At 53.6% G+C, this 27,818-nt stretch overlaps 12 protein-coding genes across 12 annotated transcripts; 3 read left to right on the top strand and 9 right to left on the bottom strand.

The window, feature by feature from the left end:
- The first annotated feature begins 455 nt into the window (after window positions 1-455).
- On the top strand, window positions 456-4,290 carry BO80DRAFT_502564 (ribosome biosynthesis protein KRE33). The gene is made up of 2 exons (XM_025724329.1): window positions 456-3,699; window positions 3,787-4,290. Exons 1-2 carry the CDS (start codon window positions 701-703, stop codon window positions 3,992-3,994), a joined length of 3,207 nt encoding a protein of 1,068 aa, XP_025574851.1. The 5' UTR covers window positions 456-700; the 3' UTR covers window positions 3,995-4,290.
- An 8-nt stretch (window positions 4,291-4,298) lies between these two features.
- On the bottom strand, window positions 4,299-6,270 carry BO80DRAFT_425689 (putative disulfide isomerase). The gene is made up of 3 exons (XM_025719577.1): window positions 5,855-6,270; window positions 5,788-5,795; window positions 4,299-5,729 (listed from the first exon to the last, which is right to left on the bottom strand). Exons 1-3 carry the CDS (start codon window positions 6,008-6,010, stop codon window positions 4,535-4,537), a joined length of 1,359 nt encoding a protein of 452 aa, XP_025574852.1. The 5' UTR covers window positions 6,011-6,270; the 3' UTR covers window positions 4,299-4,534.
- Window positions 6,011-6,341, bottom strand: BO80DRAFT_101277 (uncharacterized protein). Its single transcript, XM_025713333.1, has one exon. It carries the CDS (start codon window positions 6,250-6,252, stop codon window positions 6,049-6,051), a length of 204 nt encoding a protein of 67 aa, XP_025574853.1. The 5' UTR covers window positions 6,253-6,341; the 3' UTR covers window positions 6,011-6,048.
- A 113-nt stretch (window positions 6,342-6,454) lies between these two features.
- On the top strand, window positions 6,455-7,972 carry BO80DRAFT_356653 (F-box protein; the record flags this gene model as incomplete). The annotated part of the gene is made up of 1 exon (XM_025715800.1): window positions 6,455-7,972. The coding sequence occupies one exon, from the start codon at window positions 6,455-6,457 to the stop codon at window positions 7,970-7,972; it is 1,518 nt and encodes a 505-aa protein (XP_025574854.1).
- A 138-nt stretch (window positions 7,973-8,110) lies between these two features.
- BO80DRAFT_101226 (DnaJ domain protein) lies at window positions 8,111-10,410 on the bottom strand. Its single transcript, XM_025713332.1, has 2 exons — window positions 9,875-10,410; window positions 8,111-9,782 (listed from the first exon to the last, which is right to left on the bottom strand). Exons 1-2 carry the CDS (start codon window positions 10,049-10,051, stop codon window positions 8,250-8,252), a joined length of 1,710 nt encoding a protein of 569 aa, XP_025574855.1. The 5' UTR covers window positions 10,052-10,410; the 3' UTR covers window positions 8,111-8,249.
- On the bottom strand, window positions 10,222-11,866 carry BO80DRAFT_425691 (F1F0 ATP synthase subunit gamma). The gene is made up of 6 exons (XM_025719578.1): window positions 11,713-11,866; window positions 10,963-11,537; window positions 10,795-10,907; window positions 10,723-10,743; window positions 10,637-10,671; window positions 10,222-10,589 (listed from the first exon to the last, which is right to left on the bottom strand). The coding sequence occupies exons 1-6, from the start codon at window positions 11,766-11,768 to the stop codon at window positions 10,496-10,498; spliced, it is 894 nt and encodes a 297-aa protein (XP_025574856.1). The 5' UTR covers window positions 11,769-11,866; the 3' UTR covers window positions 10,222-10,495.
- A 1,049-nt stretch (window positions 11,867-12,915) lies between these two features.
- On the top strand, window positions 12,916-15,758 carry BO80DRAFT_445583 (DNA topoisomerase 1; the record flags this gene model as incomplete). The annotated part of the gene is made up of 5 exons (XM_025721496.1): window positions 12,916-13,125; window positions 13,224-14,780; window positions 14,829-15,068; window positions 15,122-15,571; window positions 15,624-15,758. 5 exons carry the CDS (start codon window positions 12,916-12,918, stop codon window positions 15,756-15,758), a joined length of 2,592 nt encoding a protein of 863 aa, XP_025574857.1.
- A 1,491-nt stretch (window positions 15,759-17,249) lies between these two features.
- BO80DRAFT_455747 (NAD-dependent epimerase/dehydratase family protein) lies at window positions 17,250-18,520 on the bottom strand (the record flags this gene model as incomplete). Its single annotated transcript, XM_025722128.1, has 3 exons — window positions 17,250-18,160; window positions 18,226-18,387; window positions 18,475-18,520. 3 exons carry the CDS (start codon window positions 18,518-18,520, stop codon window positions 17,250-17,252), a joined length of 1,119 nt encoding a protein of 372 aa, XP_025574858.1.
- Window positions 18,521-19,258: 738 nt separating this feature from the next.
- BO80DRAFT_425695 (uncharacterized protein) lies at window positions 19,259-19,788 on the bottom strand. The gene has a single exon (XM_025719579.1). It carries the CDS (start codon window positions 19,703-19,705, stop codon window positions 19,547-19,549), a length of 159 nt encoding a protein of 52 aa, XP_025574859.1. The 5' UTR covers window positions 19,706-19,788; the 3' UTR covers window positions 19,259-19,546.
- Window positions 19,789-20,588: 800 nt separating this feature from the next.
- On the bottom strand, window positions 20,589-22,519 carry BO80DRAFT_476056 (uncharacterized protein; the record flags this gene model as incomplete). Its single annotated transcript, XM_025723223.1, has 4 exons — window positions 20,589-20,977; window positions 21,035-21,856; window positions 22,043-22,127; window positions 22,179-22,519. The coding sequence occupies 4 exons, from the start codon at window positions 22,517-22,519 to the stop codon at window positions 20,918-20,920; spliced, it is 1,308 nt and encodes a 435-aa protein (XP_025574860.1). The 3' UTR covers window positions 20,589-20,917.
- A 207-nt stretch (window positions 22,520-22,726) lies between these two features.
- Window positions 22,727-24,540, bottom strand: BO80DRAFT_465341 (uncharacterized protein). The gene is made up of 4 exons (XM_025722711.1): window positions 24,370-24,540; window positions 24,194-24,294; window positions 24,002-24,129; window positions 22,727-23,951 (listed from the first exon to the last, which is right to left on the bottom strand). The coding sequence occupies exons 1-4, from the start codon at window positions 24,470-24,472 to the stop codon at window positions 23,042-23,044; spliced, it is 1,242 nt and encodes a 413-aa protein (XP_025574861.1). The 5' UTR covers window positions 24,473-24,540; the 3' UTR covers window positions 22,727-23,041.
- A 190-nt stretch (window positions 24,541-24,730) lies between these two features.
- Window positions 24,731-27,818, bottom strand: BO80DRAFT_408299 (calpain-like protease PalBory). Its single transcript, XM_025717839.1, has 4 exons — window positions 27,471-27,818; window positions 27,026-27,396; window positions 26,739-26,970; window positions 24,731-26,688 (listed from the first exon to the last, which is right to left on the bottom strand). The coding sequence occupies exons 1-4, from the start codon at window positions 27,519-27,521 to the stop codon at window positions 24,775-24,777; spliced, it is 2,568 nt and encodes an 855-aa protein (XP_025574862.1). The 5' UTR covers window positions 27,522-27,818; the 3' UTR covers window positions 24,731-24,774.

Genomic DNA, 27,818 nt, shown 5'->3' on the forward strand with positions numbered 1-27,818 from the left:
ATGGCGCGTTATGGAGAGTGCCAATCGGGATGCCTTGTCAGTCCTGTCTACGCAACACCGCACTACTTATGCACGAGTCGGCTTTCTGTTACTATCTATACTCTCTTAACGGGCTCGATCGGAAATTAAAGAAGAGAAAATAAGCAAAAGGAAAAACTGGAAAACATTTGCATGTGAACGATTGCCTTATCTACCGGGCTGGGTTTGGTGCGGCGCACTCGCGAATATTGACATCAAATCAGGAACCACATAAGACATTCGATACTCCTTACAGTCGTAGTTCCATAAACTAAGGTATATCCGATGTAACCTCAATTTCGCTTCATTTATTATGATCACGTGATGAAGCGCGATCAGGAACCAGCCTGCTGATGCCTCAGGCTTCAAAGGCGGTGCCCATTCCGGAAGCGGTCACCAGAGGCAGTTCTATCTCCGCGATAACTTTTTTTTTGTCGGCGTCGCAGCATCGCAAAGCCATCGGCAGTGTGAGTCTCAGTTTCCTACCTGGCCACCTGTTTCTTTCATCTATCAAGGACCTGATCCTTTTCCCCCGGATCGGTGATTGCGTGGTGTCCTGTAGGACTACTGCGACCCTGTAATTCGTGGTCCCCGCCGCCGTCAACAAATTTTCGTTGCGGGCCATCCAGACTATCGTCCGAGTCGTCCCCTCTCCAGGGTCACAGGAAACACCCTGAGCAAAATGCCCCGCAAAGCTATCGACGCCCGTATCCCCGCCCTCATCCGCAATGGCGTGCAGGAAAAGAAGCGTAGCTTCTTCGTCGTCGTCGGCGACCGCGCCAAGGATGTCATCGTCAACCTGCACTACATCATGTCGAGCGTCGACGTCAAGCAGAACAAGTCCGTTCTGTGGGCCTACAAGAAAGATCTGCTGGGATTCACGAGTCACCGGAAGAAGCGCGAGGCGAAGATCAAGAAGGAGGTGAAGCGCGGCATCAGAGAACCGAACCAGGAGGATCCCTTCGAGCTGTTCATCACCCTCAACCAAATCCGTTATGTCTACTACAAGGAGACGGAGAAGATTCTCGGTAACACCTACGGCATGTGCGTGCTCCAAGACTTCGAAGCCATGACCCCGAACCTGCTCGCCCGGACCATCGAGACCGTCGAAGGAGGTGGTATCGTCCTGCTGCTGTTGAAGGGTATGAACAGCTTGAAGCAGCTGTACACCTTGTCGATGGATATCCACTCCAGATACCGCACCGAAGCCCACGACGATGTCACCGCCAGATTCAACGAGCGTTTCATCCTGTCCCTCGGTAGCTGCGACTCCTGCTTGGTCGTGGATGACGAACTGAACGTCCTGCCCATTTCCGGAGGAAAGAACGTGAAGCCGCTGCCTCCCCCCGAGTCGACCGATGAGACCACCTCTGGCACAAAGAAGGAGCTGAAGGAGATCAAGGAGAGCTTGGCCGAGTCCCAGCCCGTGGGGCCTTTGATCAGCCTGGCTCGCACGGTCGATCAGGCGAAGGCTCTCCTTACTTTTGTTGACGCGATCGCCGAGAAGACGCTGAGAAGCACCGTCGCTTTGACGGCTGCCAGAGGTCGCGGTAAGTCCGCGGCTCTTGGTGTCGCCATCGCGGCCGCCGTGGCGCACGGTTACAGCAACATCTTCATCACCTCTCCCAGCCCCGAGAACTTGAAGACACTCTTCGAATTCGTGTTCAAGGGTTTCGATGCCCTGGGCTACCTCGACCATGTCGACTACACCATCCTTCAATCGACCAACCCTGACTTCAACAAGGCCATCGTCCGTGTTAACATCCATCGCCAGCACCGTCAGACGATCCAGTACATCCAACCCCAGGATGCCCATGTCCTGGGTCAGGCCGAGCTGCTGGTCATTGATGAAGCCGCCGCCATCCCTCTGCCTCTGGTCCGCAAGCTGATGGGACCGTACCTGGTCTTCATGGCGTCTACCATCAACGGTTACGAAGGAACGGGCCGTTCCCTCTCCCTGAAGCTGATCCAGCAGCTTCGTGAGCAGTCTAGGGGAGGCGTCAAGCCCAGCGGTCAGGAGGACATCGACGTCGCTGATCGTGCCACGGGCAAGGCAGCCAAGAACGCCGACAAGAGCCTTGGCGGCCGGTCCCTGAGAGAGATCACCCTCTCTGAACCCATCAGATACGCCCCCGGTGACTCCGTCGAGAAGTGGTTGAACAAGGTCCTTTGTCTGGACGCAACCTTGCCCAAGTCTCGCATGAACACCCAGGGCACCCCTCACCCGTCGCAGTGCCAATTGCTCCAGGTCAACCGTGATACCCTGTTCTCCTTCCACCCTGTTTCCGAAAAGTTCCTTCAGCAGATGATGGCTCTTTACGTTGCCAGTCATTACAAGAATACCCCTAATGATCTTCAGCTTATGAGCGATGCGCCCGCACATCAACTGTTCGTTCTGGTTCCTCCGATTGACGAAGAAGCCACCAAGCTCCCTGAGCCTCTCTGTGTCATCCAGGTGGCGCTGGAAGGTCGCATCAGCAGACAGAGCGTTCTCAACAGTCTGAGCCGCGGTCAGCGGGCGGGTGGAGACCTGATCCCCTGGCTTGTCAGCCAGCAATACCAGGACGAGGACTTTGCCGGACTCTCGGGTGCTAGAATCGTCCGCATTGCCACGAACCCTGAGTACTTGAGCATGGGTTACGGATCTCGTGCTCTGGAGCTGCTGATTGACTTCTACGAGGGCAAGTTCACCAGTCTCTCGGAGGATATCCCCGAGCCTCAGGAGGAGATGGTCCGCGTGACCGATGAGGAGCTCACCAACTCCAACCTTCTGGATGACAATGTCAAGGTCCGGGACATTCACACCATGCCCCCGCTGTTCGGCAAGCTGTCGGAGCGTCGTCCAGATGCTCTCGACTACGTTGGTGTCAGCTTCGGTCTCACCCCGTCTCTCCACAAGTTCTGGAAGCGCTCTTCCTTCTCTCCCGTCTACCTCCGCCAGACCCCCAACGACCTGACCGGCGAGCACTCCTGCGTGATGCTGCGCACCCTCACTGCCGGCTCCAACGACGCCGGCTGGCTGGGTGCCTTCTCCCGGGACTTCCACAAGCGTTTCGGTTCCTTGCTGTCCTATCAGTTCCGCGAGTTCCCCTCCGTGCTGTCTCTCAGCATCTGCGAGTCCGCCAACGCCGGCGCGAAACTCGACACGGCCTACTCCCAGGCCCTCCTGACCAAGTCCGACCTCGACGCCGCCTTCTCTCCCTTCGACCTGAAGCGTCTTGACAGCTACGCCAACAACCTCCTCGACTACCACGTCATCCTCGACATGGTCCCCATCATCGCCGAGTACTACTTCTCCGGCCGCCTCAGCGGCAAGGTCAGCCTGTCGGGCGTGCAGCAGTCCATCCTCCTCGCCATCGGTCTGCAGCGCAAGAACCTCGACGCCCTGGAGAAGGAACTCAACCTCCCCTCGTCCCAGCTCCTGGCCATGTTCCTCAAGATCATCCGCAAGGTGTCCACCCACTTCCGCAACCTCGTCGAAGGCGCCGTTGCCGAGACCATGCCCGCCGAGAAAGCCCCCACCGCTCAGGTCATCACCGAAGCCCACGACGAAGTCGTCGACGAGCGCTTCAAGCCCCTTGAGACCGGGCTGGACGAGGAACTCCGCGAGGGTGGTCAGCAAGTAGACGCGGAGCTTCGGGAGAAGCAGCGCGCCCTGATCGATGCCCTCCCTCTCGACAAGTAAGCCACCCCTTCCCTTCTTACCTCTGAACTCCATCCCAAAAACCAGTTCACCCGAATGAACAATAACTGATTTACAGCCTCCAGATACGAGATCAAAAACGGTAGCGCAGGATGGGAAGACGCCGAGAAGCAGATCCGCAGCGGCGGCGCCTCGACCGTCAGCATCAAATCGAACAAGCAAACCAAGCGCAAGAAGGGCGAGTCGGCCCGCGAGATCTACGACCAGGAGGTGGATTCTAAGCGCCAGAAGATCATCAAGAAGGGAACTGAGGGAAAGAAGAGAAAGCATTAGCATGCTACATCCTACCTCCTTCTCTTTTTCCCTACGTATAACATTCTCATCTTCTTCTTCATTTCTTGCATTATTCAGATGGTGTTCTTAGGACTTGAATTTCTTTTTCTCTTTCACATTTCCTCTTTTATCTTTACCCCTCCTGCTTGGTGCATATTGAGTTGTCTGAATGATATGGCTATGACTGGCACAAGGGTATCTATCATGTCTGTATATATGTCAGTTTGGTTTGAAAGAAAAGTTTTCTTACTATTCATTAGACATAGTGTTCGTTGGAAATAATGATTCGATAGTTTATTTCAGGCTTTCTTTCCTTTCCTTGCTCTGATGTAAAGATCAAGTATTTTAGGCATACAGTAGTAAGTAATCTATCAAGTACCCGAAGTAAAATACAACCCAACTAGGGAGCAAGGAATGTTTCCAATCCGAATCCTAGTACTTGTAGTACTTGTTGGTCTCTACCTAAATAACAAAACACCTTGGCTAATAAAACTAACAACAACAACAAATCATGCACGCTACTCCGGCATAGTGGATAATTTACAATTCGTCGTGATCGGCCGCGGGCTGCTCCTCAACCTTCTCTTCGACAATGACACCCTCGGGCAACTTCTCCTTCTCGCCCTCACCGAGTCGTACGGCATCGATCCAGGCCTCGACCCGGTCCTGACCGTACTCGGCGCCTTCGGCGGAGTCGTATCTGCGCCACCAGCCGCGACGGCCGCTCAGAGCGATGATCTCGACGGAGGTTTGGTCTTCGGGAAGGCCGAGGGCAGCGCGAAGGGTCTGAGAGCCGCTGTTGATGGCGGGGACGCTGTAGAAGGGGAAGAGCTTGTGCCGGCGGACGGAGTATTTGTGAGAGATCTCGGAGAGGCTGAGAAGGGCGTCCTTGGCTGGGCTGGGGAGGTCTGCGTCCGGCTCAGTCGGTTCGGGGAGGAGGGCTAGAATGCAGGTGCCGGATTTGGGCAGCAGGCAGGCGGCTTCGAGGGCCTCTGCGGTGGGCAGGGTATCGATGGAGGGAGCTGGGATGGGGACGCTGGCGGGTTTGGCTTCCTTGGCGTCGTCGGGGACGATCTTCGGGTCGGGGGATTCGACGGGTTTCTGGGTATCGCGGGGGGTGGAGGATTTGGGGGACTTGGGAGCGGGGTCCGGGTTCGGAGCGGCGATTTGGCTGAGGAATTCGACCATGGGTGCTTTCTTCAGCTCGCCGTCGTAGACAATGGGGTCTTGGTCGCCTCCGGGGAGCAGGACGAGGGTAGGGAACTCGGTGATGCCGAATTTCTCGACGGCCTCGGACTCCTTGTTGCGGACTTGAGCGACGTGGATGGAGCCGAGGAAGTCAATGGCCAGGGCGCGAATGAGAGCGCTGGTGGTGCCTTTCTCGGTGAAGAGGATGGCCTTGGGGGTTTCTTCCTCCTGCGCGAGCCAGGTGTCCAGGTCCTTGTCCGTGGCGCGCTTCACGTGGTTGGGGATTCGGTCGACGACGGCTTCGACGATGGCTTTGGTGCTGCGAGCGCCTTTGTAGTCTTCGACGCGGGGCTTGCCGGGCTTCTTGCCGGGAGTGACGATCTTGAGGGTCGGGAAGCCCTGGACGCCCATGCGGCCGCAGAAGGGTTTGTTCTCATCCTCATCGCAGTTCACGGCCGCGACCTTGGCCAGTCCCTCGAGGTTCTTGGCGGCTTTTTCGTAGGCGGGTTTGAGGTTCTGGCAATGACCGCACCAGGGCGCGTAGAATCTGGAGGGGGCGGGGTTTAGGAATGGGAGCTTATCTGGAGGGTTGGTCGGGTGCTTACTCTACGATCTGGAGCTGGTTAGTAGGGCTGGTGAGTGATAGGGATGATGTGGAAGAGCTCTACTTACCGAAGTGTGGTTGGAGTTGGCGATCAGCTGGTCATAATTCTTGTGGTTGACCTGCAGGACCGGGGATTTCTTGGTATACAATCCATCAGCGTTGACGGGCAGGGCCGCCAGAAGTGACGCGACGAGAACCAACGCAGAACTGGGCTGCAACATCATGGCGGAGGATGAAAATATGCGGGGCGATCAAAGAAGTGCTAATAGTAGCAATGCATCACGAGGAGGTAAGAAGAAGGAGAAAGGGTCAGCGAGAGAACAACGAGGGTAGAAGCAAGGTGTCCTGAAGCTCTTGGCATGTGACGCGAAGCTCTCACAGTCACGGCCGGCTGTTGGGTTCCGCCGCCATTGAATGCCTTCCGCCGCCAGAGTCCCGGCCCCCTCCACTCCCTTCCCCTCTCCATACTTTCCCTTCGCCCTGCATCTGGTGCCTGGATGGCCCCGGCAATCACCCGAGGAGCTTCCAGCAGGAGTTCCGTAGCTCCGACGGGCACGTGCTACCCCCATCCCTGCACCGTATATCTACTATCGCGAGCACTATCGATCTAGTGCTCGGAAGCTCACATCTTCCCCGCATTCCCCATGGCCCCGTCAGTCGGCATGTCGATGGCATCAGATTCTGAAGGCATGGGCATGTCCCTACTGCCGCAAGAGATCTTCTGGATGATTTTGAATCATCTGGGTCCCAAGGATATCATCCGTTGCCGTCGAGTCTCCAAGGCCTGGAACACGGCCTTTCGAAGCGCAGCCAACCTGACCCCGCGGTTGAAGAAACTCTTCCCTTTGGCCAGAGAGGTGCGAGAACTGGAGCTCAATCACAATGCTGGCATTGATATGGCAGACGATGATGATCACGCGTGTACGCTCTTCGATCAGGTCGCCTCGAGGTACGACCACCTCAGCCGCGCAAAGCCCAAGTCGATCCACAGATACAAGCTCTGCGATGACTTTGGCCTCTCAGGCGAGAGGGAGTGGTTTCCCGTCCAGCCCTGGGAGAATCACGCCAGCCATCTTATGCAGCGGGTAGATCGTACCTTCGACGAGACATTCTGGTCTTACGAAGATGGGCTCGTGGTGTACCCCAGTGCGGATCATTCATGCCTCGTTCTGATGGACTTTGATACCGACAGACGATTCATGGTCCCCTTCATCATCACCGGAAAAGTAATTCGCAGAATTCGTCTACAGAAGAGGGTTCTTGTCGTCGAATGGGCAGAGCCGAAGGCCTTCCACTGGCTCAATGACAGCGACGGTGTCCATCGGCACTTCGCTTCCTCATTCGATGTCACTAAAGCAACCAGTGGCTGGAGTGTGACATTCCGGAATGAATGGAAGATCATGTTCCTGGGCCATCCTCTCAGCGAGCGAGATCGATTCTACTCCACACACAGCCAGACACACTACGCCATCTACATCTGGCAGCCGAACCGCAGCCTCTACACCGCAGACGACGATGCACCAATCGAGTCATTGTCAGTCTGGGACATCTCCAAGCCATCCTCCTATCGCCCTTCTCTTGACCCCACAGGTCGCCTGCGAGTAGACTCGGAAGACCAAGGCCCAGCCATAGTCTCTCGCTTCGGCTTCCGAGAACTCGGCTTCTACTCCGTTCGACAGCGAGGCCTCCCAGCCGTGCAATCCCTCAACATCACCGACGACGACCAGTCTCTCGAAATCGTCGAAGCCGAATGCACCGGCCCCATGAGCACCCTCGTTGGCCCCGCCGCATGGACATCCGAGGTCCAAGTCACCACCATCCCCTTAATCGGCGAGGGACCCTGCTGGCGCCGAGACGTCGACTTCGCACTCCCTCCCTATCGCGGAAACTGTAGCTTACAGACAACCCCTATCACATTTGCCGTCTGCGACGAACGCTGGTACGCCATCATCTCCGAAACCTATGATGACAAAGCCCAGGTAGGATTCTGTCTGCATCTGAGTCCGAGATTATGGCCCTTTGATTTAAACATGTTCTTGACCATCCGTACACCGTCGTCGTTTATCTCGCTGAAACAGATGAATATCTATGAGCTCACCGGGAAGGGGAAGATCTGTGGGAATGAAAACTACATCATTGGCGAGAATGCCAATCATGAACTTATTGTCTATAGATTCGATCGATGAGGGAAATTGTCGCGAGGGCTGTCATATTTATTACAAAGCCGACGGTGTCCTAGACAGCCACATAATGAATTATGCCATATCCTCAAAGAAAGATGAGCTGAACGCTGCATATCTCCAGTACCTGTAAAGCGTAATAAAATACAACCCTCGTAATAGCTGCAACCACATCGTGGCGGAAGAAACAACGCTGTCAGTTCTGAACTCGATAGAATCAATTAATAACCCCGACAGCCAACGCATCAGACCAAATTGAAAGCATGGAGCCAACTGAAGTACGCTACCGGACGCAGCAACCACTGAACTTACATCCCACGCACGCCTCAATCCCACATCCCGGACAAGTCAGCGTGTAAAGAGGCTTCCAGAGCTGGCATTCGTCACATGAGGTCCTGTTGAAGTGTTTCTCCCAACCGCCCAGGTGGAGGCAGTGTTGGGGTTCCTGTCCCTTCTGGAGCGGTTTCGCCTCGGGCACTGTAAGACGGATACTTTCAAGCCAGTCGCAGTAGATCTCGAGGATCATACCCGTCACTTCGGTTAGGAGGTCCTGGGCCGTGTAGCGACCGCTAGGGTGGGAGAGTTTGTTCTTGAAGTGCGGGATGAAGGGGGTTAGGTAGCCGGGAGCATGGTCGAGGTTGACTCCGGGGGTGGACCTCTTGGGGGTTTCGTCGGGGACGGCAAGGCAAGTGAGCTCTTCGCTGAAGTCGTAGAAGATGGCGGATTCGCCTCCGCTGGTACTGACGCCGGATTTTGTCTGGCTGTCGGGGGAGGACTGGCGGGCGGTTAGGTATTCGGTGCTTGACCGCTCGTCTGGGATGTTCTCTGCTGCGTCGTCGTAGGAGTAGAGATCGACGCAGTCGTTGTCTTCGTCGTCGTATTCGTCCGAGTCGTCGTAGTAGCTGTAGGAGTCGTGGTCGGAGTGGTAATATGTGTCGGGGGGTTGGTCGGTGGTGTTGGGGCCCAAAGGGTTCCCATTGTGATCTTCGTCGGAGTCGGAGTCGTTGTTCTCGTCCCTGTTGGTATTGTTAGGATTGACTTCCTTTTCATCATCGGTATCACTGTCGCTGTCATCATCTTCTTCTTTCACCCCATACCCTTCCCAATAAACGCCCTGGTCGTCTTCATCTTCAGAATAGAAGTCATCATGATACTCCCTCGGCACCGACAAGCCCGCCTCCTTGGACCGCCAACAGTGCCCAAAATCATATCCCCTCACGAAGTCCGTTAGAACCTCAGCCTCCTCGCCTTCGTCCTCTCCATCCCTCCTCAGCTTCTCCTCGTCCTTTTCGACATTGGCCCTCATCGCAGCCCTCCTCCTCTCCGCCTTCTCCTTCTCCTCCTGCTTTAGAAACTCCATAAACTCCTCATACGTCTGAGGTCTCTCTTCCCAATTAAACCCAATCCATTCCTCATATTCTTCTTCATCATAATCACCACCCTCCGCCCCCGCCTCCCCCTTCTCCTCAGAAGCAGCGGCAGCAGCGGCAGCGGCCGCCTCAGCAGCCTCCCTCATCTCCGCCTCTTTCCTCAACATCTCCCCGACACGAATTTCAACCTGCACACGAGCCTTCTCGGCCAACGAATCAGGTGAAAATGGGTCCATATGGACACTATTCCCGTAACTGTACATGTAACGTGCCCTAGGATCCCATGGGTTGTAGGGATACGCTTGTGTAGTGCGCCAGGTTGTTCCCTGCGGGTCGTTGTGATCGTTGTCGGGGAAATCCGAGAAGCGGTAGCCGTTGAGGCGAAGCTTGTCATCATGGGATTGTTTGAGGATGGGGTCTCGGAGGGTTTCGATGGCTTCCTGAATCTGGGGTTCAGGTTAAGCAAGTCGGTTTGTTTGGAGGGTAGGTGTTGGGGAGGAAATGAGCGATGTATGTGTGGGACTGGAGTGGAACTCACCTTCTGAAACTCGTCCGCAGAGGGATCATCACTGGTGGTGGTGGTGGTGGTGGTGGTTTTCTTATCTGGATGGTACTTCAACGCGAGCTTCTTGTACGCGCTGTTTATATCCTTTGCGCTCGCGTTGTGGGATATACCCAGAATAGCGTAGTAGTTTGTGATCCTGCGTGAGGGCATAGTGATGGAGTAGTGGTACTGAATTTGGGGTTGGAGAAATATATTGAGGATATGGAGGTAAGTGAGGGGAAGGTGAGAGGTATCACCATGGTTGAAATATGGAAGGAGGGGACTAGAGAAAGGTCCGGCCACCTGTCAGATAGAGAAACTGTGAATGAATTAACTCAACTGTACAATGAATGCAAACAAGTGATCATTTCTCCCGTCTGATATTCCCTGCGGAGCTTGTCTGGACAGAACAGGGCATTGCCATGACTGCCTGATAAAGGCAGTAGTGACGGCACCCATTCATTCACAATTGCTACAAGCTCTCACTGTTAGACTGACATTTGCATGAGACAAAGGAAAGATAGTGATAGATTTTACAGGCTGACAAGCATCTAGGTATTTATGAGTAAGTCTACACACATGGCGACTCCCCCCACATAAGCTTCAAAAAAGCTTTTACATGTCCGCACTGGCGGTGGCACCAGTGATAATTTCAACCAGTTCACCGGTAATGGCGGCTTGACGCTGACGGTTGTACAAGATCTGGAACCTGCAGGGCGTTAGTCTTTGCCTATAACAAAGCAGCGATGTACTCACTTGTTGATCATCTCACCAGCGTTCTTGGAGGCGTTCTACAGAAAAGGTTAGTCCGGTTCCAACTCGAATATTCGAGTGATACTTGCCTCCATGGCGTTACGACGAGCCTGCAATCACGTTAGCATTCGGTCAATTCCATTAAGGGCTCCAGAACTTACCGAGATCTCGCAAGCGTGTCCCTCAGCCAGAGCCCAGAACAGGTTGTTGGCAAGGGCGTACTCGCGGAGGTGGGCCAGAGTTCCATCATCGGTCTCGAAGGTGGAGAGGTTGGCTAAGGAATAGTTAGGCTTCTACTCGCAAGGCAAAAGCAAACGTGCATAACTCACGGGACTGGGTGATGGCCTCCTCGGAGTAGGCCTCAACGGTGCCGGCCTCGTAGGACTGAGCGTTAAGGAACTTGTTGTAGATGATCTTAACGCTGGCGTAGTCGGTGGGCAGCAGAGCGATCTGGTCGGCAATGGCCTGGGCATCGTTGAAGGTGGGAATGTCCTTGCAGACGTTGGCGAAGCTCAGGACGATGGCGTTGGGGTTGGAACGAGACAGCTGAGCCTTGGCCTTCTCACCCAGAACGACGATGTCGGCATCGGGGTACTCCTGGAGGATACGGCGAGTGGCCTTGCTGAGACCCGAGTGGATACCACCGCAAAGACCCTTGTCGGAACTGGCGACAACGAGCAGAGTCTTCTTGTCGCCGACGGCCTTGGTCTCGGCGTTCTCGAAAACGGTGTTGGAGGTCTGACCGTAGGCGCGAGAGTCCTCCATGGCCTTCTGGGCGCGGGTCAGGCGGGTGGAGGCGATGACCTTCATGGTGTTGGTGATCTTCTCGATGTTCTTGATGGACTTGAGACGGCCCTCGATTTCACGCAGAGTCGCGAAGTTGGCGGCATTGGGAGGGGCAGTGCTTCGAAAAAATCAGCCATTGAATCATCCCAACACCTGCCTGCAGCTCTATCTCGCTTTGTTGGGGGGTGAATGGTGGACAAGGGGCCAGCTAGGTGTCTAGCTTGAGGGGGAGGTGGAAGCGAAAAGGCGACGGACGGGCGGGTGTTGTGGACATCCGGAAGAGAAGAACTTACCGGGAGACCGCAATGCTACCAGCCCTCACAGCCGGACGGACAGCACGGGAGAACATATTGCAAGTATGCCGTACGGTCGAATGACCAACGATAAACAATCGGTAGAGAGAGGGGGGTGGGGAGGGGAGACGGAGGAGGAAGAGGTCAGAGAATCCTCGTAGGCTGGCGGTTGAGAAGTCGGTGGTTGAAGTTGGACTCCTGTTTCTGTTCTTCCGACAGCCGGGCAGCACGGGACCCAACCACGCTAGTCCCCATCGGGCAGTGTGGTGATTGCTGGCTGGCTGGCGGGTGGTCCGGGCGGCCGCAGCGACCAGCCGCGCAGCCAAGGCCGGTTCGGGGAGCTCGCAGTCAGGTGACTGGGATGCGCGCGGGCTTACGTCGGCTGAGTCAGACGCGCCACTCAGGCATGCAGGCAGCGAGGCCGGAATCGAATCGTCATAAACCTCCAGACCAAGAAGCCTTGGCACCTCAGGCTGCCAGCCTCCTCGCACGGCGAGTGGCTGACGGTCCGGAGAAACATGAGGATCGCCTCAGGCCCCAAAAGACGGCCTCGTTTTCCCATTCCATTCCTTCTCTTCTTCTCTTTCTCTCTCTCTCTCTTCTCTTCCGTTTCCCTCTGGTCATCTCTCTCTCTCTTTCTCTCCCCTGTCACTTCCCCTTCCTTCTTTTCCTCGCGCCGCTCCTTCATCTAGGCCCGTTCCGCCCCAAGTACTTGTTTTCTCCTGACTTTTCCCTCTTGGTCCATGTATTTGTCTCCCTTTTGACGCTTCTCTCTTCATCCAGCCTTCTCATTGGCCAGGCGGCCGTTGCTTTCATCGATCCCTCAAGCGCCAGCTCCGGGTTGCGGACTCGCCCGCTCCCTCTCGTGTTCTTGCGCCTCGCCCTCCCGGTCTTTCCTGCCCTTTGCACCTGCGGCCCATCGCGCTCCCGATCTCAATCGCCGGACTATCATGAGTTCCTCGGAAGACGATACCCCGCTTGTGAGAGCCAACGGGCGCCATTCCGGTGAGTCCTCCTCTCTTTTCCGCCCTCCTCTCTCTCTCCTGGCTTCCTTCTACGCTTCAGTGATCCTTCACTTCCCTTCACCCTTCACCTTAGCCGCGGATCAATCATCAGTTTGCGCCTCAATCTACGTCTGTACTCATGAATGCGATGAGTCTTACACCTTTTCTTGATGTTCTAGGCAGCCGTACGGACCCGAAAATGCGCAACGCGACAGAAACGAACGGTCATGTGGACCCTGGGGTTTCAATTCGCTTTGGCCCGGTCAAGGGTGATAATGATGTTGAGATGGAGGACGCGGGAGCGGAAGCTGACGGCGCCGCGGCCCCCAAAAGGAAGTCGCGCGCCAGCATCGGTCAAAGAAAGTCTTACGCCGAGCCTGAAAGCAGTGAGGAGGATGATCAGCCTTTGGTACGCCAATCACCTTCATCACGCCAGTTCCTTCGTTCCCCCCAAACTTGCGACGCTATTGCTGTCGCTGTTCGTTTCAGCGGCTGACTAGTCGACAGAGCAAGCGACGTCGCACTTCCGTGAAGCATGAGGACCCGGAAACGGATGACGATGTGCCTTTAGCGCTCAATGGAAGGAAGCTCCCCAAGGCTTCGGAGACCGCTATCGGCGAAGATTCCGATTCCGATGTTCCCATTGAAAGAAAACTCGCCTCTCAAAAGAAGCGGATCCAACAGAAGGCCGAGAAGGAGGCCAAAGTAATCCGCAAACAAGAGACCGCCAAAGCTACAAAGCCCGCTGCGACCAAGAGACAGGCAAATGGCATAAAGAAAGAGCCCGCAGACGTCAAGCCTTCGGCCGTCAAAAGGACGCCGAAACAAACCAAGGCCGCGGAGAAGGCTGCGTTGCCCTCTCATGTGAAGAGGGCCGCTTCCAGTGGCAAGTCAACTCCTGTCAAGAAAGAGGAGAGTGAGGAAGCCGAAGATGGCGAGGAAGAAGAGTACAGGTGGTGGGAAGACCCGACCAAGGGTGACGGCACGATCAAGTGGACGACCCTTGAACATAATGGCGTCGTTTTCCCTCCTCCGTACGAGCCGCTCCCGAAAAATGTCAAGATGAAGTATGATGGTGTCCCTGTCACTCTCCATCCTGATGCTGAAGAGGTGGCCGGCTTCTTCGGCGGCATGCTAAATGCGACTCAACATGTCGAGAACCCCACGTTCCAGAAGAATTTCTTCATGGATTTCCGCGACATCCTCAAGAAGACCGGTGGCGCCACGGATTCTAAGGGCAATAAAGTGGATATCAAGGACTTTTCCAAGTGCGACTTCCAGCCGATCTTTGCCTTCTACGACAATCAACGTCAAGAAAAGAAGGCTCTGCCTCCGGCTGAGAAGAAGCGGCTGAAGGCAGAAAAGGATGAGCAAGAAGCTCCCTTCATGTTCTGTATGTGGGATGGGCGCAAGCAGAAAGTGGGCAACTTCCGAGTCGAACCGCCCGCCCTCTTCCGTGGCCGTGGTGAGCACCCTAAAACGGGTCGCGTGAAATCTCGAGTCCAGCCGGAGCAGATCACCATCAACATTGGCAAGGATGCGCCTGTCCCGCCACCTCCAGAGGGCCACAAGTGGAAGGAGGTGAAGCATGATCAAGAAGGTACATGGCTTGCCATGTGGCAAGAAAACATCAATGGAAACTACAAGTATGTCATGCTTGCCGCCAACTCCGATGTCAAGGGCCAGAGTGATTACAAAAAGTTCGAGAAGGCTCGCGAACTCAAACACCACATCGATCGAATCCGCAAGGATTACCAGAAGAACCTCAAGCACGAGCTCATGGTCGAGCGACAGAAGGCCACGGCAGTCTACCTGATCGACCAATTTGCTCTGCGTGCTGGTAACGAGAAAGGTGAAGACGAGGCCGAAACGGTGGGATGTTGCTCTCTCAAGTATGAGAACGTCACCCTTAAGCCTCCGAACAAGGTCGTCTTCGATTTTCTGGGTAAGGATAGTATTCGCTTCTACGATGAAGTCGAAGTCGATGCACAGGTCTTCAAGAACTTGAAGATCTTCAAGAAGGCTCCCAAGAAAGAAGGCGACGAGATCTTCGATCGACTAACGGTACGTACTTTGACTGGCTCTATGATTCAGAGTGCTAATTCGCTCTAGACCTCCGCCCTCAACAAGCACTTGTCAGCTTACATGCAGGGATTGACTGCAAAGGTCTTCCGTACCTACAACGCTTCGCACACCATGTCGACGCTGCTTAAGGAGATGAAAGCCGAGGGCAACATCGCAGAGAAAGTCAAGGCCTACAATGACGCCAACCGTAGAGTCGCCATTCTCTGCAATCACAAGCGAACTGTTGCTGCATCTCATGCTGGCCAAATGGAGAAAATGAGTGAACGGGTAAGCCGATTTCTGGAACGTTCAGCATGGCCGTATCGCTAATGTCTGTTCAGATCAAGGGACTCCGGTATCAGAAGTGGCGTCTGAAGCAACAGATGCTCGACCTTGATTCCAGTTTGAAGAAGAAAAAGGGCGCCAAGTACTTTGAAATGGACGAGGATATGGATCTCGACTGGGTGAAGGAGCACCAGACATTCCTTCTGGAAGAGCAGCGCCAAAAGATCCAGAAGAAGTTTGAAAAGGACAACGAGAAGCTTGCCGCTGAAGGCGAGAAAGAGATGAAAGCCGGCGAGCTTGAGACACGTCTTCAGGCCGTGAAAGATATGGAGAAGAAATTCAACAAAGAGAACAAGACCGGCAAGGTGGAGGCTGAAGGCAAGGGTCCGACTGTCAATAAGCTCGAGGCCGCGATCACCAAGCTTGAGCAGCGCATTGAAACAATGGAGCTCCAAGCGCAAGATAAGGAGGAGAACAAGGAGGTCGCGCTGGGCACGTCTAAGATTGTGAGCTCATGTTCCCTTCACTACTGATCATCAGTCAACTAACGTGCAGCAGAACTACATTGACCCCCGTCTCACTGTCGTGTTCAGCAAGAAATTCGATGTTCCCATCGAGAAATTCTTCTCCAAGTCTCTCCGAGAGAAGTTTGAATGGGCCATCAAGTCCGTTGACGACGATTGGGAGTTTTAATGTCACTGCAATGGCACTACAGTCCTGTACATGTCTGGCTCCCGAGCCTGACTTCTGATGTCGTGTATCTTTGGACTATTTTCCTCTGCTATCTTCTTTGTTTACAATGGTGGGTAAACGGATTGTTTGTGCATTCTGCATTTTGGAGCCTTTTTTTCCTACTGTTTCTTTCCTACCACCTTTCTCTTACAAAAGCTACACTTGCTCTTTCATCGCTGTACGCCTTGTTTTATGTGGACACGATGAACATGCAAGGGGTCATGGACCCATCACCAGTCTGCTTGCCTACCTCCGGTCTTGCTTTTCGCTATGCCTTCTTGGATCCTTCCCGGATCCAAGACCTGGTCCCATTGGCCTCGCAGATGAAGACAAGAAAACAACAACAAAATAGAGAAAAAAAGACCTAAAAAATTACGAAAGGAGACTCCGTCAACCAAATACATCAACCAATATATACAACTCTGCAGTCAAGACAGGAATCCAAGTGGAATCAATATAGGATCTATAGATCGCTTGTTTAGGAAGTGCTTGCATTCTGCAATACCAGATTCAGATAACTTTTACTGGACCCTTTATGATAAGTAGATGTAGACTTGGTTATAATACAGTGTTGAGATTGAAATGCCATCCTTCCTTGCTAGTGGATAGTATGGCTTAATGGTGTATTGTCATACTACCTACGGAGTATCTGTGGTGAATATTGATTAGGCTGACATACAATGATGCCTGGATTTAATTTAGAGGCCTGTTTACATCGATAAACGAGATGAGATTTATGTTCCAGGAACGGATCCAGTATTCATAAACGAAGGGACAAGTCCCTTAGATGGATGTATAGATAGTAGACACGCTAAAACGATGTGAAGACGCTAGTCTAACGATCTAGATTCTGCTCTAACCGAGAAAGCAAAGTGGGATAATACCATGCTTTCCAATCGCATCGAGAGTTCTGTCATGCCTCGTCGATGCGAAGTAAATGTACCAAAGGGGAGGCCAGAAGGAAGGCAAAGTGGAGAGGGAGTATATATCCATACGCAAGCGAGACGAGTAGGATTATGTATGGTCAACATCAAGGAAAAGGCTCAACCTATCCATATGCAGTGCAAAATTCAAGTAGTCTAGTGTGCATGATGTTCATCATCAGAAGGACGCACCATTCAACCCCAGCCAGCGACAGAAGAATGTGAAACGCAAAAAGGATATAGAACATACCAGTTGCTCAAGAATAGAAACCAGACCCAAACAGAACATTACAGATTACATGCAAAACGGTTCGTGGTATACAACGTGTGAACTTGAGATGAGTGATGCCGATGCGACAGGTCTATGTGCTTTTTGCCAGAAGGTCAGGTCGAGTCGGTGTATTCTGAGGGAACTCCGTAATCATGCACGGTGGGGGTATAACAGCTTTCGTATGTCGTCAGCCCCGCTGCTGTTATACTCAAGTGGTCAGGTCGAGAAAATGGAAGCAAAATAACATGTGTAGGTCGTCTATGGCCACCAGCCCATTCGCTTGTAGCTGTCCACCATGGCTCGGACGGCATCGGCATCGAAGCGCTCTCGGGTAGGCTTCCACCCAACGGTCTTCTCAAATAGCGTACCATCCAGAGACATGTCCTGATCCTTGATCACGTCCTTCTCCAGGAATGGGCTGATGGGTCCGGGTCGTTCGATCTTTTTCTCTTCGATCAGATCGGCCCAACCCTGCAAACACTCCTCATTCATATCATCCACAACGTCGTCGAGGTTCAGTTTCGCCAGCTGAGAAGCTAGAGAGCCCAAAAAGTCACACTTGAGCCCAAAGACTTCCGACAGGGCTTGTGCGATATGCTCCTGGCGAGTATCTCCATGGTCGACCACGTTGAAAGCGGTGGGAGCGGTCCCGTCCGTCGGGGCGCTTGCTCTCCATTCCGCAGCCTTCCACAAGGCGCTGGCTGCATCTTTGACGTAAACGGTATTGATCTTCAGGTCCTTGGTGTAGAGCAGCTCCAAATCCTTCTGCATATCCAGGTGAACACGAGCCAGGCAGACTCCCATAGCGAAGTAGCCCGAGTCGTACTCTCCGTAAACATGGGGCAGACGCAACAAGCAGTAGTTGAGACCCGGGATTTTCTGCAGCTCCTCACTGGCCTTCATCTTCCACTTGGCCAGCTTGTGCCATGGCTGCAGCTTGTCATCTTCCTTGCGGGGACTTGAGCCGCTTTTGTAGACGTGCGCGGTCGAGCACTCGACGAACGAGCGGATGCCTCTACGGGCGACTTCACGACCCAGGGCAACGGTGAGGGCGTAGCTGCGGACTTCGTAGACATCATCCGGTTGTGAGTGCCTCGTTTCACCTCCGCAGTTGATCACGTAGTCGAATTGTTCGCCATTGGCACGGTCGAAGATACGAGGGAAGTGCTCTAATCCACCCAACACAAGTTAGCCAACTAATTGCCATCACCTCAGAGAGCTTTCTGCGACTCACGTTCACGACTGGCATCGGCCTGGACGAATTTGTCTTTGGAACAAGCTTCCTGGAACTCAGGGGCCAGCCACGCCAGCTGAGGCAGAACCTTGTCGACAAGTCGGACCTCCGAGGCCAAGTTATTTTCATGTAGGTAGAGGGCGAGATGGCGGCCAATGAAACCTACGAGACACGGTGTCGTGCGTTAGCTATTGTACTCGGGGAATGGGAAATGAGGGACGGCGGACGGGTGCACCAAGGGAGGCGTACCTAAACCACCAACGATGAGGACGGCGGGCTTTTTGCTCTCGGCCATTGTGAAATGAGAAGACACGAGATGGAGGTCGAAACACAGACGGGACCACCCTGTGGTATTTTCTTTTCAGGAAGATTGGAGGCGAAATGCGGACTGTTGGGACACCCCGCACCCGAGCGCGAATAAATCGAAGAATGCGGGGAGGAAAAGGGGGAGGGGAAGCAGTCGGGAAGGGACAGGGAAGGTATGTCAGGGGGGCGGGAAGGTCGGGAGGTTTGAGTTAAAAGTTAAATGCCACGGAGGGGAGAAGGAAGGAAGGAAGAGGGGCGAGGAAGAGAGGGAGAGGAGAAAAGGAGAGCGAGAGAGGAGGGAAGCGAGAGGAATGGAGACGAGGAGAGAAGAGGGAAGGCGCGAGGAGCGAGAGGATGAGGCAGGAGCGATCCTGGGCCGGGAATCAAACCAACCCATTTATCAGAATCACCTGCCATTCAGTCCGTCATCTAATCTTACGGCCTGACTTGTGCCACTATGGCCGCGCTACAGTGTCCACTATCGTCCAGGCTGAGACAGGCGCCACCGCAATGGGCCAGCTGGTGATCAGACCGACTACTGATGATGGATGAAGCTCTTCGCAGTTCGCACTTGCCTGTCCCTGTGTCGGATCTTCTCTCGACTCGAGGAATCCCGGGACTTTGCAGCATGACACGACGAGGCGCCAACTATACTATACCCCTCCTACTCCTCCCACCCCTCTCTTCCTCGCTGGCAATCTCCCCTCCGTGCTCGCCCCATCTTTCCCCCCCGTCCATTCCATACTTTTTAATGATCCTCCTCTCCTGGCGTCCCGGAGTTTGTCACGCTTGCCGCGGATGACGCTCAACTCTCGCCAACCGCATCCCGAACGAACTCCGCTAGCGCCGCGTCTAGAAATTTCGCCGGCGCGGTGGAGGTTCCCGCTGGGTTTTCCCTCGTACAGTAGTGGGCAATTAAGACTCGTCGACCAAGGCCGACAAATTAATTCCTCATCTCCTCCCCTGCCAAGCGCGCGTTGTGGGACGTTTTCCGTTCTTCAGGGACACCGTCCGATCATAGTCCCGCGTCTAAGTGGGTAGCCACTGGCCTAGGAGGGAGAAGGAGAACTGCTGCGAAATTGATGCCGAATCCGTTGGGAATGGAGATGGCACAGCCGAGAGAAAGAAAGAAGGAAACGAGTCGATCGGTCGCCACAGGCAGACGACATATCATGGCAAGGTGGCCAGAAGGAGCCGCGAAATCCCGTGCGCTTGAAACCGCCCAAGCAGTGTATGATCACCGACAGGGAATAATCGAATGATCTGCGTCTCATCTTACGAGTCAGGGCTGGTGGGGGGTCTTTTAAGATTATGATGATAATGGCGGTGATTTACGGTGCGGCGGACGGAGGGCAGGTGGTTGCTTCTCGGCATTTGCCCTCAGCACGTATCACCCGCTGCAAGTGCTCGGGGAAGCCAGAGCATCGACCGTCTATCTCGTATCTATCTACCGGCACTTATTCCCGTCAGTGACAAGGCGCTGGCCAAAGGTAAAGCGGACACTATTGACTCGGTTTCCAGGTTTGCGGGCCTCATAGTGGGCGAGCGATTCCAAATGAGCTCGTCTCCTCATAGTCCGGATGGCCGATGGGCCTGCCCCATATCCTGCCCAATCCAGACAGCTAAGCTCATGGGATGCCTTTCAGCATCGATAACGGTGCCATCCTGCCAATAATGATGCGAAGAATGATGCTAGCAGTCTACAGGTCTTTGACGCTGTGCAAACCCAGTCATCGGTGTACGCGGTTTACGTAGTGCACGTATTCCTACACACCACGATCGGAGATCGCTCGGTATTTCTTCCTCCAAAGCAGGAAAAAAAGGAAAACAGAAAAAGAAAGGTTGTCAAACACCTACCGTTAATTCTCCGACTTTTTTTTCTTTTCCCCAGGCAAAGAGGTACGGTACCATGGGACCGTGGCCGATCATCCAGCCCGTGGTTCGTGCTGGAGCCTGGCCGCACTGGAACTGGAAGGGGTTTAGCTATGCGACTATCATGCAACTAATGAGTAGCTGGAATTCAAATTGATTCAGAGAACGAGGATGTAGATACTAGATCTAGATGCTACATGGTTTTAATTTATTTTTCCTTCTTTTTCAGTAACCAAAGGAGTAAAAGAAAGCGACAAACCAATTCAGAGAATTAAGACAAAATAAAAACTAAGAAAGTAAGAAAGAAAGAAAGAAAGAAAGAAAGAGACGACCGATCCAAGGCAGCATGCATACACAACAGACCGAGTCAGTGTGTATACACAACTGACCCCAAATAACCACATCACATCATTATCATTAAGCTGCTGAACCGCAAAATCAAAGCACAACCCCATCAGAACCCCAAATCACTGCACACACCCTCTCTCTCCTCCTCCATGAACAAATAACTTACCTACCCAATCACATGAAGCAACACTCTAATCTTAAACTCCACCCCCTCATCCCCATCCCCCTCCCCATCTCCAACCCCATCCCCAAAATCCCTATCCTTATGCTTATCCCTCTCCACCTCACTCCTCACCCTCCAAGCCCTCACCAACTCCCTCTGCACAACCACCCAATCCTCATCATGCCCCTGCCTCACCCGAATCTCAAAATCCGACCACTCAAAGCGCACCGACGCCGCAATCACCGAGCCAGCGCTCGGATTCGCAGGCGCGAACCAGTCCGCGTCCTCGCGACTCAACTGCATCGTGGGGTTCCATTCGAGGAGATTACATTGGTCCGCCATGGAGTCTAGGAAGGAGGATGTGGAGGTGAAGTGCTCGTAGGGAATCCAGACGGGCGCCATGCCTTCTTTGGCTTGGGTGGTGGAGGTCGCGAGGATGGTGGTGAGGTAGGTGTAGTTTGCTGCGCTTAGGGCGGTGGTGGTGGGGTTGGTCGGGGGGGTTGGGGTGGAGGTGGAGGTGGTGGTGGTGGTGGTGGTGTTGGTGTGGATGAAGGTGCCCATCGGAGGGGGAGGAGGGAGGAAGGTGGAGGGGGATTTCTTTTCCTTTTTGGTGGGTTTGGGGGGTGATTTTGGAGCTGGTGCTGGAGATGTGGTGGATACCGGTTTGGTGGGATGAGGATGGGAATGATCGGGCTTTTTCTTGGATTTGGGAGCTTTCTGGATCTTTCTGGAGGACATGTTCAACTCGGCGGAGGAGTCGCTGTCAGAAAGAACTGCTTTGAAAGGCCGGATGGCGTTGGATAGGGCTCGGGTGCGAGGGATCTTGTAGGTGAGTTTGTCTCCGGTGGACATTGCCTCGGTGTAGTCTTCGTCGGTCTCTTTGGCAAGGGAGGTCATTTTGCGTTTGGATTTGGAGGTGGAATTGAAGTTGGGGTTAAGACGCTTGGAGGGAATGCTGGATGCTGGAGTTGGTTGATCTGGTGCTTTGGGTGTGGGAGTTGTGATAGGGGCAGTGGTGGTGCTGCTGCTGTTGGTGAGGGACGGTCCGGGAGCGGGAGTCTGAAGTAGCAGTAGCCAGGTTAGCATCGAATATTGATATCAAGATGCCACTGTAGTCGGGACGAAAACACAACAGACCTTCGGTTTCTCGGTACTCAACCTCGCGTACCCCTTTGCCTTTCGTTCCAACAGTACCATGAGCGTCCGAACAATCCTATCTCATCGTTAGTCACAGACAACTAAGGAGGACGAGATGAGGACCTACTCCTCCCGTCTATCAGGATAAACACAAAGCGTGTCCGGGTCCGCCAGACACTCTTCCTGGAGATATTTCTGTCGATTGGCGGGCGTGCCCCAGTAGGTTATGCCGAACCTATCGACGAACATCTTGGCGCAGGTACGTCTCTCGTTCTCGGATCGAGCCAGGTCGGCCCAGCTGAAGCCGGTCGACTCGGCGTGTTCTTTGACACGGGCGAGGAACTCGCGGCCGTATGCTTCCTTCAGGTCGAGAAAGTGCACGAATTGTTTGTCGCGCCAGGATGGCTTGACTTCGCCGCGGTCGAGGAGGTCTTTCATCGTTTCTTCAATGCTGCTGGTCGTGGACATTGTGATGGTGTTGGAATTGTTCGGTTAGGTGGGGGATGGGAGTGGGATGGGAGAGGGGCATGTACAAAAGGTGTAGGATAGGAGGGAGGCGGAGAGTGTAGAATATGGAATGAATGGGGGGCGCGTTCTATGTTTATATACTAGGGACTGAGAGATGAAGTGAATGCGAGTGGACCTTGTTGCTATAGCAGTATGACCATGTCGCGTAGGGATTGAATAGTAGAGGATGCTGGCAAATGGTGCGGCGGCGCGTGGGGTGCATGGTGAAGGAGGGTTACCAGTGGAAAAGGTAAAGCAAACTACGATAATACAGGTGAGATGGAGCAGGGTTAGCTATGGCTGGGTTTGTTGGCTGCAGAACACGGTATGATTTGTTGTCATTATCGTTCACATCAGGATAAGTGTAGCCTGTGTCAGGTCATAAAAGGCTTGATTTATGGCTCGGTCATGCTCACATCATACAATGACGGTGGTTCTCAATGCGTGCAAGCGCATACAAATTCATCTACCACCAATCTCTTTTTATTCCGCGCCGAGATACCGGAGTGAATTCTTGAGCTCCTTGATCGCCGTGTTCACATCATCAAACGTCAAGGCCGACACGGCCCAGCGGGCATGTTTCTGGGCAAGCGCTATGGCCTGGTCATCGACTGACTGCGTGTTCGTCCGGCTGGAGCTCGAAGCTGCAGGTGCAGGTGCTGAAGGGGTGGGTGACGGGATACTTGGAGGCGTTGGGCGGGAACCAACGGGCACTGTTCCTGAGGAAGACTGTACGAACGGCGGGGGAGGACCAGCGCTGGTGGTCGGTTTGGTGTAGAAGGAGCTTGCATCATGAGACGCTGCTGGCGGACTTGAAGGTGGGATTGAGGACGGCGGAGGGAATGAATGGAAAGAGTCGGCGTGCGGTTGGGGAGACCTTGCGCCAATGTCTGCCGGTGTGTCCGGGAGGTTGGGCACAGATGTAGAAGGGGAGGCAAACGTCTCTGGGGCCGAGGGGAGGTTCAGCGGTGCACCTGGCTCCGCATCATCCTCCGCGGGAGATGTAGGTTCGGCTTTGTAGTGAGCGGCGGGGACATCGGCAAATGTGGTGGGAGGTTCTGGCAGGACTGGAGGTGATTGTGAAGGCTGTAGAGTCTCATTGGGTACCTCTTCAACAGACGGTTGCCCAGGGCGCGCGACTGGCGATCCGACGATGGCCTGCACTTCCGGATCATCCTGCTTTGCTTCGATGAGCGCTTCGAGTTCATCCTCCTCAGTGGCCACCGGATTGGACGCGTTGGGATCCTCCCCGGCCTTGATCGCCTTTATAATCCTCACAGCATGGTACTTGGAGAACTTGATCTTCGCAGCAACCTCGGGGTCCAAAGGGTTGGTCCAAATTTGGCACAGTTCAAGAAAGGTTGCAGCAGCCTGGAAGGTGTCTGCGGTTTGTCTGGTATCGTGTCAACGGCTTGCCGATCATGTCCAAGGGACGGAACCTACTTGGTCACTTTGTTGGCCTTCATGGTCGCTTCGGCGCGCCCAAGTACCTCCAGACCGAACTGCTCCACGTAGGCATTGGCCGCCTCAGCATCCATTACAGCATCATTATCGGTGTTTTCACTCTTGAACTGAACTCAGACAAGGTGTCAGCCTTCAGAAAGTGTGTGCCACACTGTACGTGTCGCGACGCACCTTCTCCAACTTGTCCACAAGGTCCGTCGTGTATAGCTTGACATCGTCGTTAGAAGTGTGTAGGCCCCGCTCGATAATCTGATTAACGATCCAGAAGTTGCCTGTCATCAAGAACGACCACCAGTCAGTTTATGTGGCTTGCATTCAGGCAGTAACGTGCGCATCACAACACTTACACCAGTAGGCAACGACGGGCTTCGCGTGCTCGAGCTGAGCTGCTCTCAAGGCATATCGCCCAATATCTGCAGATCGCAAGCTAGCGGGGATGTTGCTCGCCATGGGGTAGGTGGAACGGAGAGCTGCAATGGTTGGGATGCAGGGGAAGATGCACAATGCAGGCGGGGATGACGTTGGGTGGAACTGCGCCAAGCGGGATGTTGGTCCGCCTAGCGTTCCTGACCCTATCTCGATTCCCTCGATACGAACTAGATCGACAGCACCTTTTTGCTCGACCAAAGAGATAAAGTCTTCTAGAAATCCAACTCGAGTGGTTTCTCAATTTACATAGTAGTCCCTCCTTGTCGGAAGTTTTTACATGGTCTTCGTAACGACATCGATTCTCGCTTTACTCGCAGCCCCGGTCATGCGTCTTCGACGATCCATTCCCCAATGTCTACCTTTTCCTCCGCTAAAGCTTCGACCTCGAATTGATCCTCAACTTGCCCTCCAGGCCCTCCGATTCGCTCGATGACAATCCAGGCGCCACCCTGGTCTTCAAGTCCCGGATGCAGATCGAAATCCTCAATACGTACTCCAGATACGGCATCACTGTGGTTACCATCTTCGGAGGTAGCCAATACTTCCTTGTATGGTCCCTGGCCAAGCTCTACCGTCATCAACATAGGGGATGGTCCAACGGCGCGATTCCCTATCGTAGACTGTCTACTTCTCCCGATCAGTTTAACCCGCGTCAATCGCTTCGTCTCCAACGAGGCCAGCATTCGATCCTTTCCAGGATTCAGAATACCAATGTCCGATATGGTCGCTCGTCGCCCAGCTGCTTCCGGCGCAAGCGGTTTCACATTGCACGGGATCGAGGATGAAATCCAGAGGGTGAAGCGCCCAAGTTGATCGGGAGCAAAGGTGGAACAGACGATAGTGTACACCCCTTCATCAAGTCTTCTTTTCTCTGCAAAAGCCCCGCCACGGCGGTAGTCACCACTGTCAGTTATGATATCGCGGCTCCGAACTCTAGTTACCCGCTGTCCCTTGGACCAGAACAATTTGACATGCGTGGCGAGCTCCGGCTCTGACGGTTCGAGTAAGATAGAAAGATCCGTCGTGTCATGAATCTCGAGTGAAAACTGGGGATTGAAGGAGTATCGAGGGGACTCGGCGTTGCCTCCTGCGGTGGAAGATGTCCACGATCCTTGGGTTTTTGTTAGGCAGCTGTATTGGTTCTGAGCGTGCGCTAGAAGAATTGGACTGTTGGACAGGGCCGACAATGTGAAATTCTGGCTCGCAGCGGGCAGCGACTGCTCAGAGATCACGGCAGTGTAGGTCGTGCCTGGCGGCAATTCCAGCCTCATAAGTGTGTTTGGGGAGTCGACGTAGGGACCACGATGAAGCGCGCCTTCACTTAATGCCACACGTTTCCCATCCGCTTTGAATACGTATATGCTGATGAATCCGGGCTCTCCACTGTCGTCACTGTCCTCCAGGAGGTTTTCCTGTTCAGTTGTCTTGAAATGTTTGCCGAGCAACAGCCATACTGTGCCACCAGCCTCAGAAGTAACAGCAAACTGAGGGTTCTTCGCAAAGCAGCCAGCTACACTTCTGGCTGTGGAAAGGTCCCATGTGAAATGAATATCTTCCCGATATTGGAAAATCCCTGGGTTCCAATTCAAATACAGGTTTTCAAAGTTCTGAAGAAGACTTTCACTGTCCATCCAATAGGTTCTCGGTAGAGACGAAGATCGATTATGGGCATCTCTCGGGTCGAAACTGTGTGCAATGTCTCCCACCGCGGCATCATGTCCCCCCCATGGGTTCTTCACAAGCATCTGACGACGGTCCTTTATTTCTCTCATATCCAAGATGGCGTAATCATGTTCACCCACAAATCCTAGCTCTTTTTCTTCTCTCTCAGTCAGCTTTCCGGTGCCTATCGTTAGCAGGACGTCACCGCTACAAAAGCGCTTGTACAGTCGTCTCCAGAGTTGCTCTGCAGTCACATCGTCGTGATGAAGGAAGACCTGCTCGGGGATCCAACCTGTCAACACCCACAGATCCGTCCCAGAATTGCTTCCAGGGAAGTCATAGCCTCCGCGGAGTTTCAAATATGCCTTCTCTACCAAGGCTGGCCACAAGAAGTTTGGGTGCTTTTGATCAACAACATGGAGTGATCTTGACGTTTTGGAAGACGGTAAGCGATCATCAATGATGACTTTTCTGAAGCATCCGTTGAAGTAGAATCGAAATATGTATTTCCCACAAGGTGAGATTCTTGGGTTTACCTGGCCGTATTCACAGGGGAAGATTATGGGAAGATGGTGCTGATGTTGTTAGATGCATGGTTTCTTCTGAGATATGAATTTAGCCGTACCTTATCTAGGCCACGCTCCGACCTTGATAGAGCAGCGCAGAGACTGGCCACAACAGAGCAGTCCGTCAACATATCCTGTACAAGATCTGTTGGCCCAGAGACCGACATCACAGGCAAAGTGGACTCCAGATCGTCGGCATCTCTTGCATGCCTGGACAGCAATTCAAGAGGACGCTCCCAGCCCGCAAAAACGCTCCATTGTACTTTGGACAGGCGAAGATCCGGTTTGTCACTAGTACCAGTCAGTATTATAGACCCTTTGACATCAGGCTTCAGATTAGACCTACGTAAACAGGCCTTCGTCCAGCTCGAAATCTTCCGGAGCCGGGACACTCGTCCATGGAGGGAAAATAAATCCATTCAGCTTTGCGCTCTCAAGAAGGATTATTTCCTCACGGGTGGTGAATTTACGTGTAGATTTGGGGATCCGTCCCACAAGACCGCTCTTCTCATGAATACGAACCACGGCCTGCCAGTCGTTGTTGTTTTTGATATTTTCCGCTCGCGCAAACCATTCTTTGCATTTGGCATCTAGTGGCTGTCTTTCCTTGGAATCGGTCACCAAGCTCAGTGCTTTCATATAGTATTCGACCGCGTCAATTGCAGCATCGAGAGCTTGCGCTTGAGTGGTAGCCTTTGACACCTCCTGTTCCGCTTTCTATTTTCTGGTTAGTCTAGGGGATCTCGTTATAGTAGCGTTTGTTGGAATAAAAGTAAAGAAGAGTGAGATACCAAGGCCTTGGCAATCAGGAACTTCGGAGAGGCTGCGTTAATTTTAGACATTGTGTCTGAGACCCTGGGTAACACCCGGACACTCTCAGTAGAACATGCAGTTTCAGCCGGAACCTATCAGCGACTTAGACTTGATGATCATTTCAAGGACAACGGCGATATCTCCGGCGGGGACATCCGAGGTCCACTGGCTACTGGAATGCACCGGACCCAACAGACGAGCAGGGTATGTACTATGCGCACTTTCAGTGGGGTAGGTCCGAGAATAAATCTCTGAGGGACTAGTCAGGAATAATCAAGCATAACAGCATCAATAAGCCAAGGCTAGATGATGATGGTAGCTGGTCG

The sequence above is a fragment of the Aspergillus ibericus genome (genome assembly GCF_003184845.1).
Source record: "Aspergillus ibericus CBS 121593 unplaced genomic scaffold BO80scaffold_22, whole genome shotgun sequence".
Classification (NCBI taxonomy): domain Eukaryota; kingdom Fungi; phylum Ascomycota; class Eurotiomycetes; order Eurotiales; family Aspergillaceae; genus Aspergillus; species Aspergillus ibericus.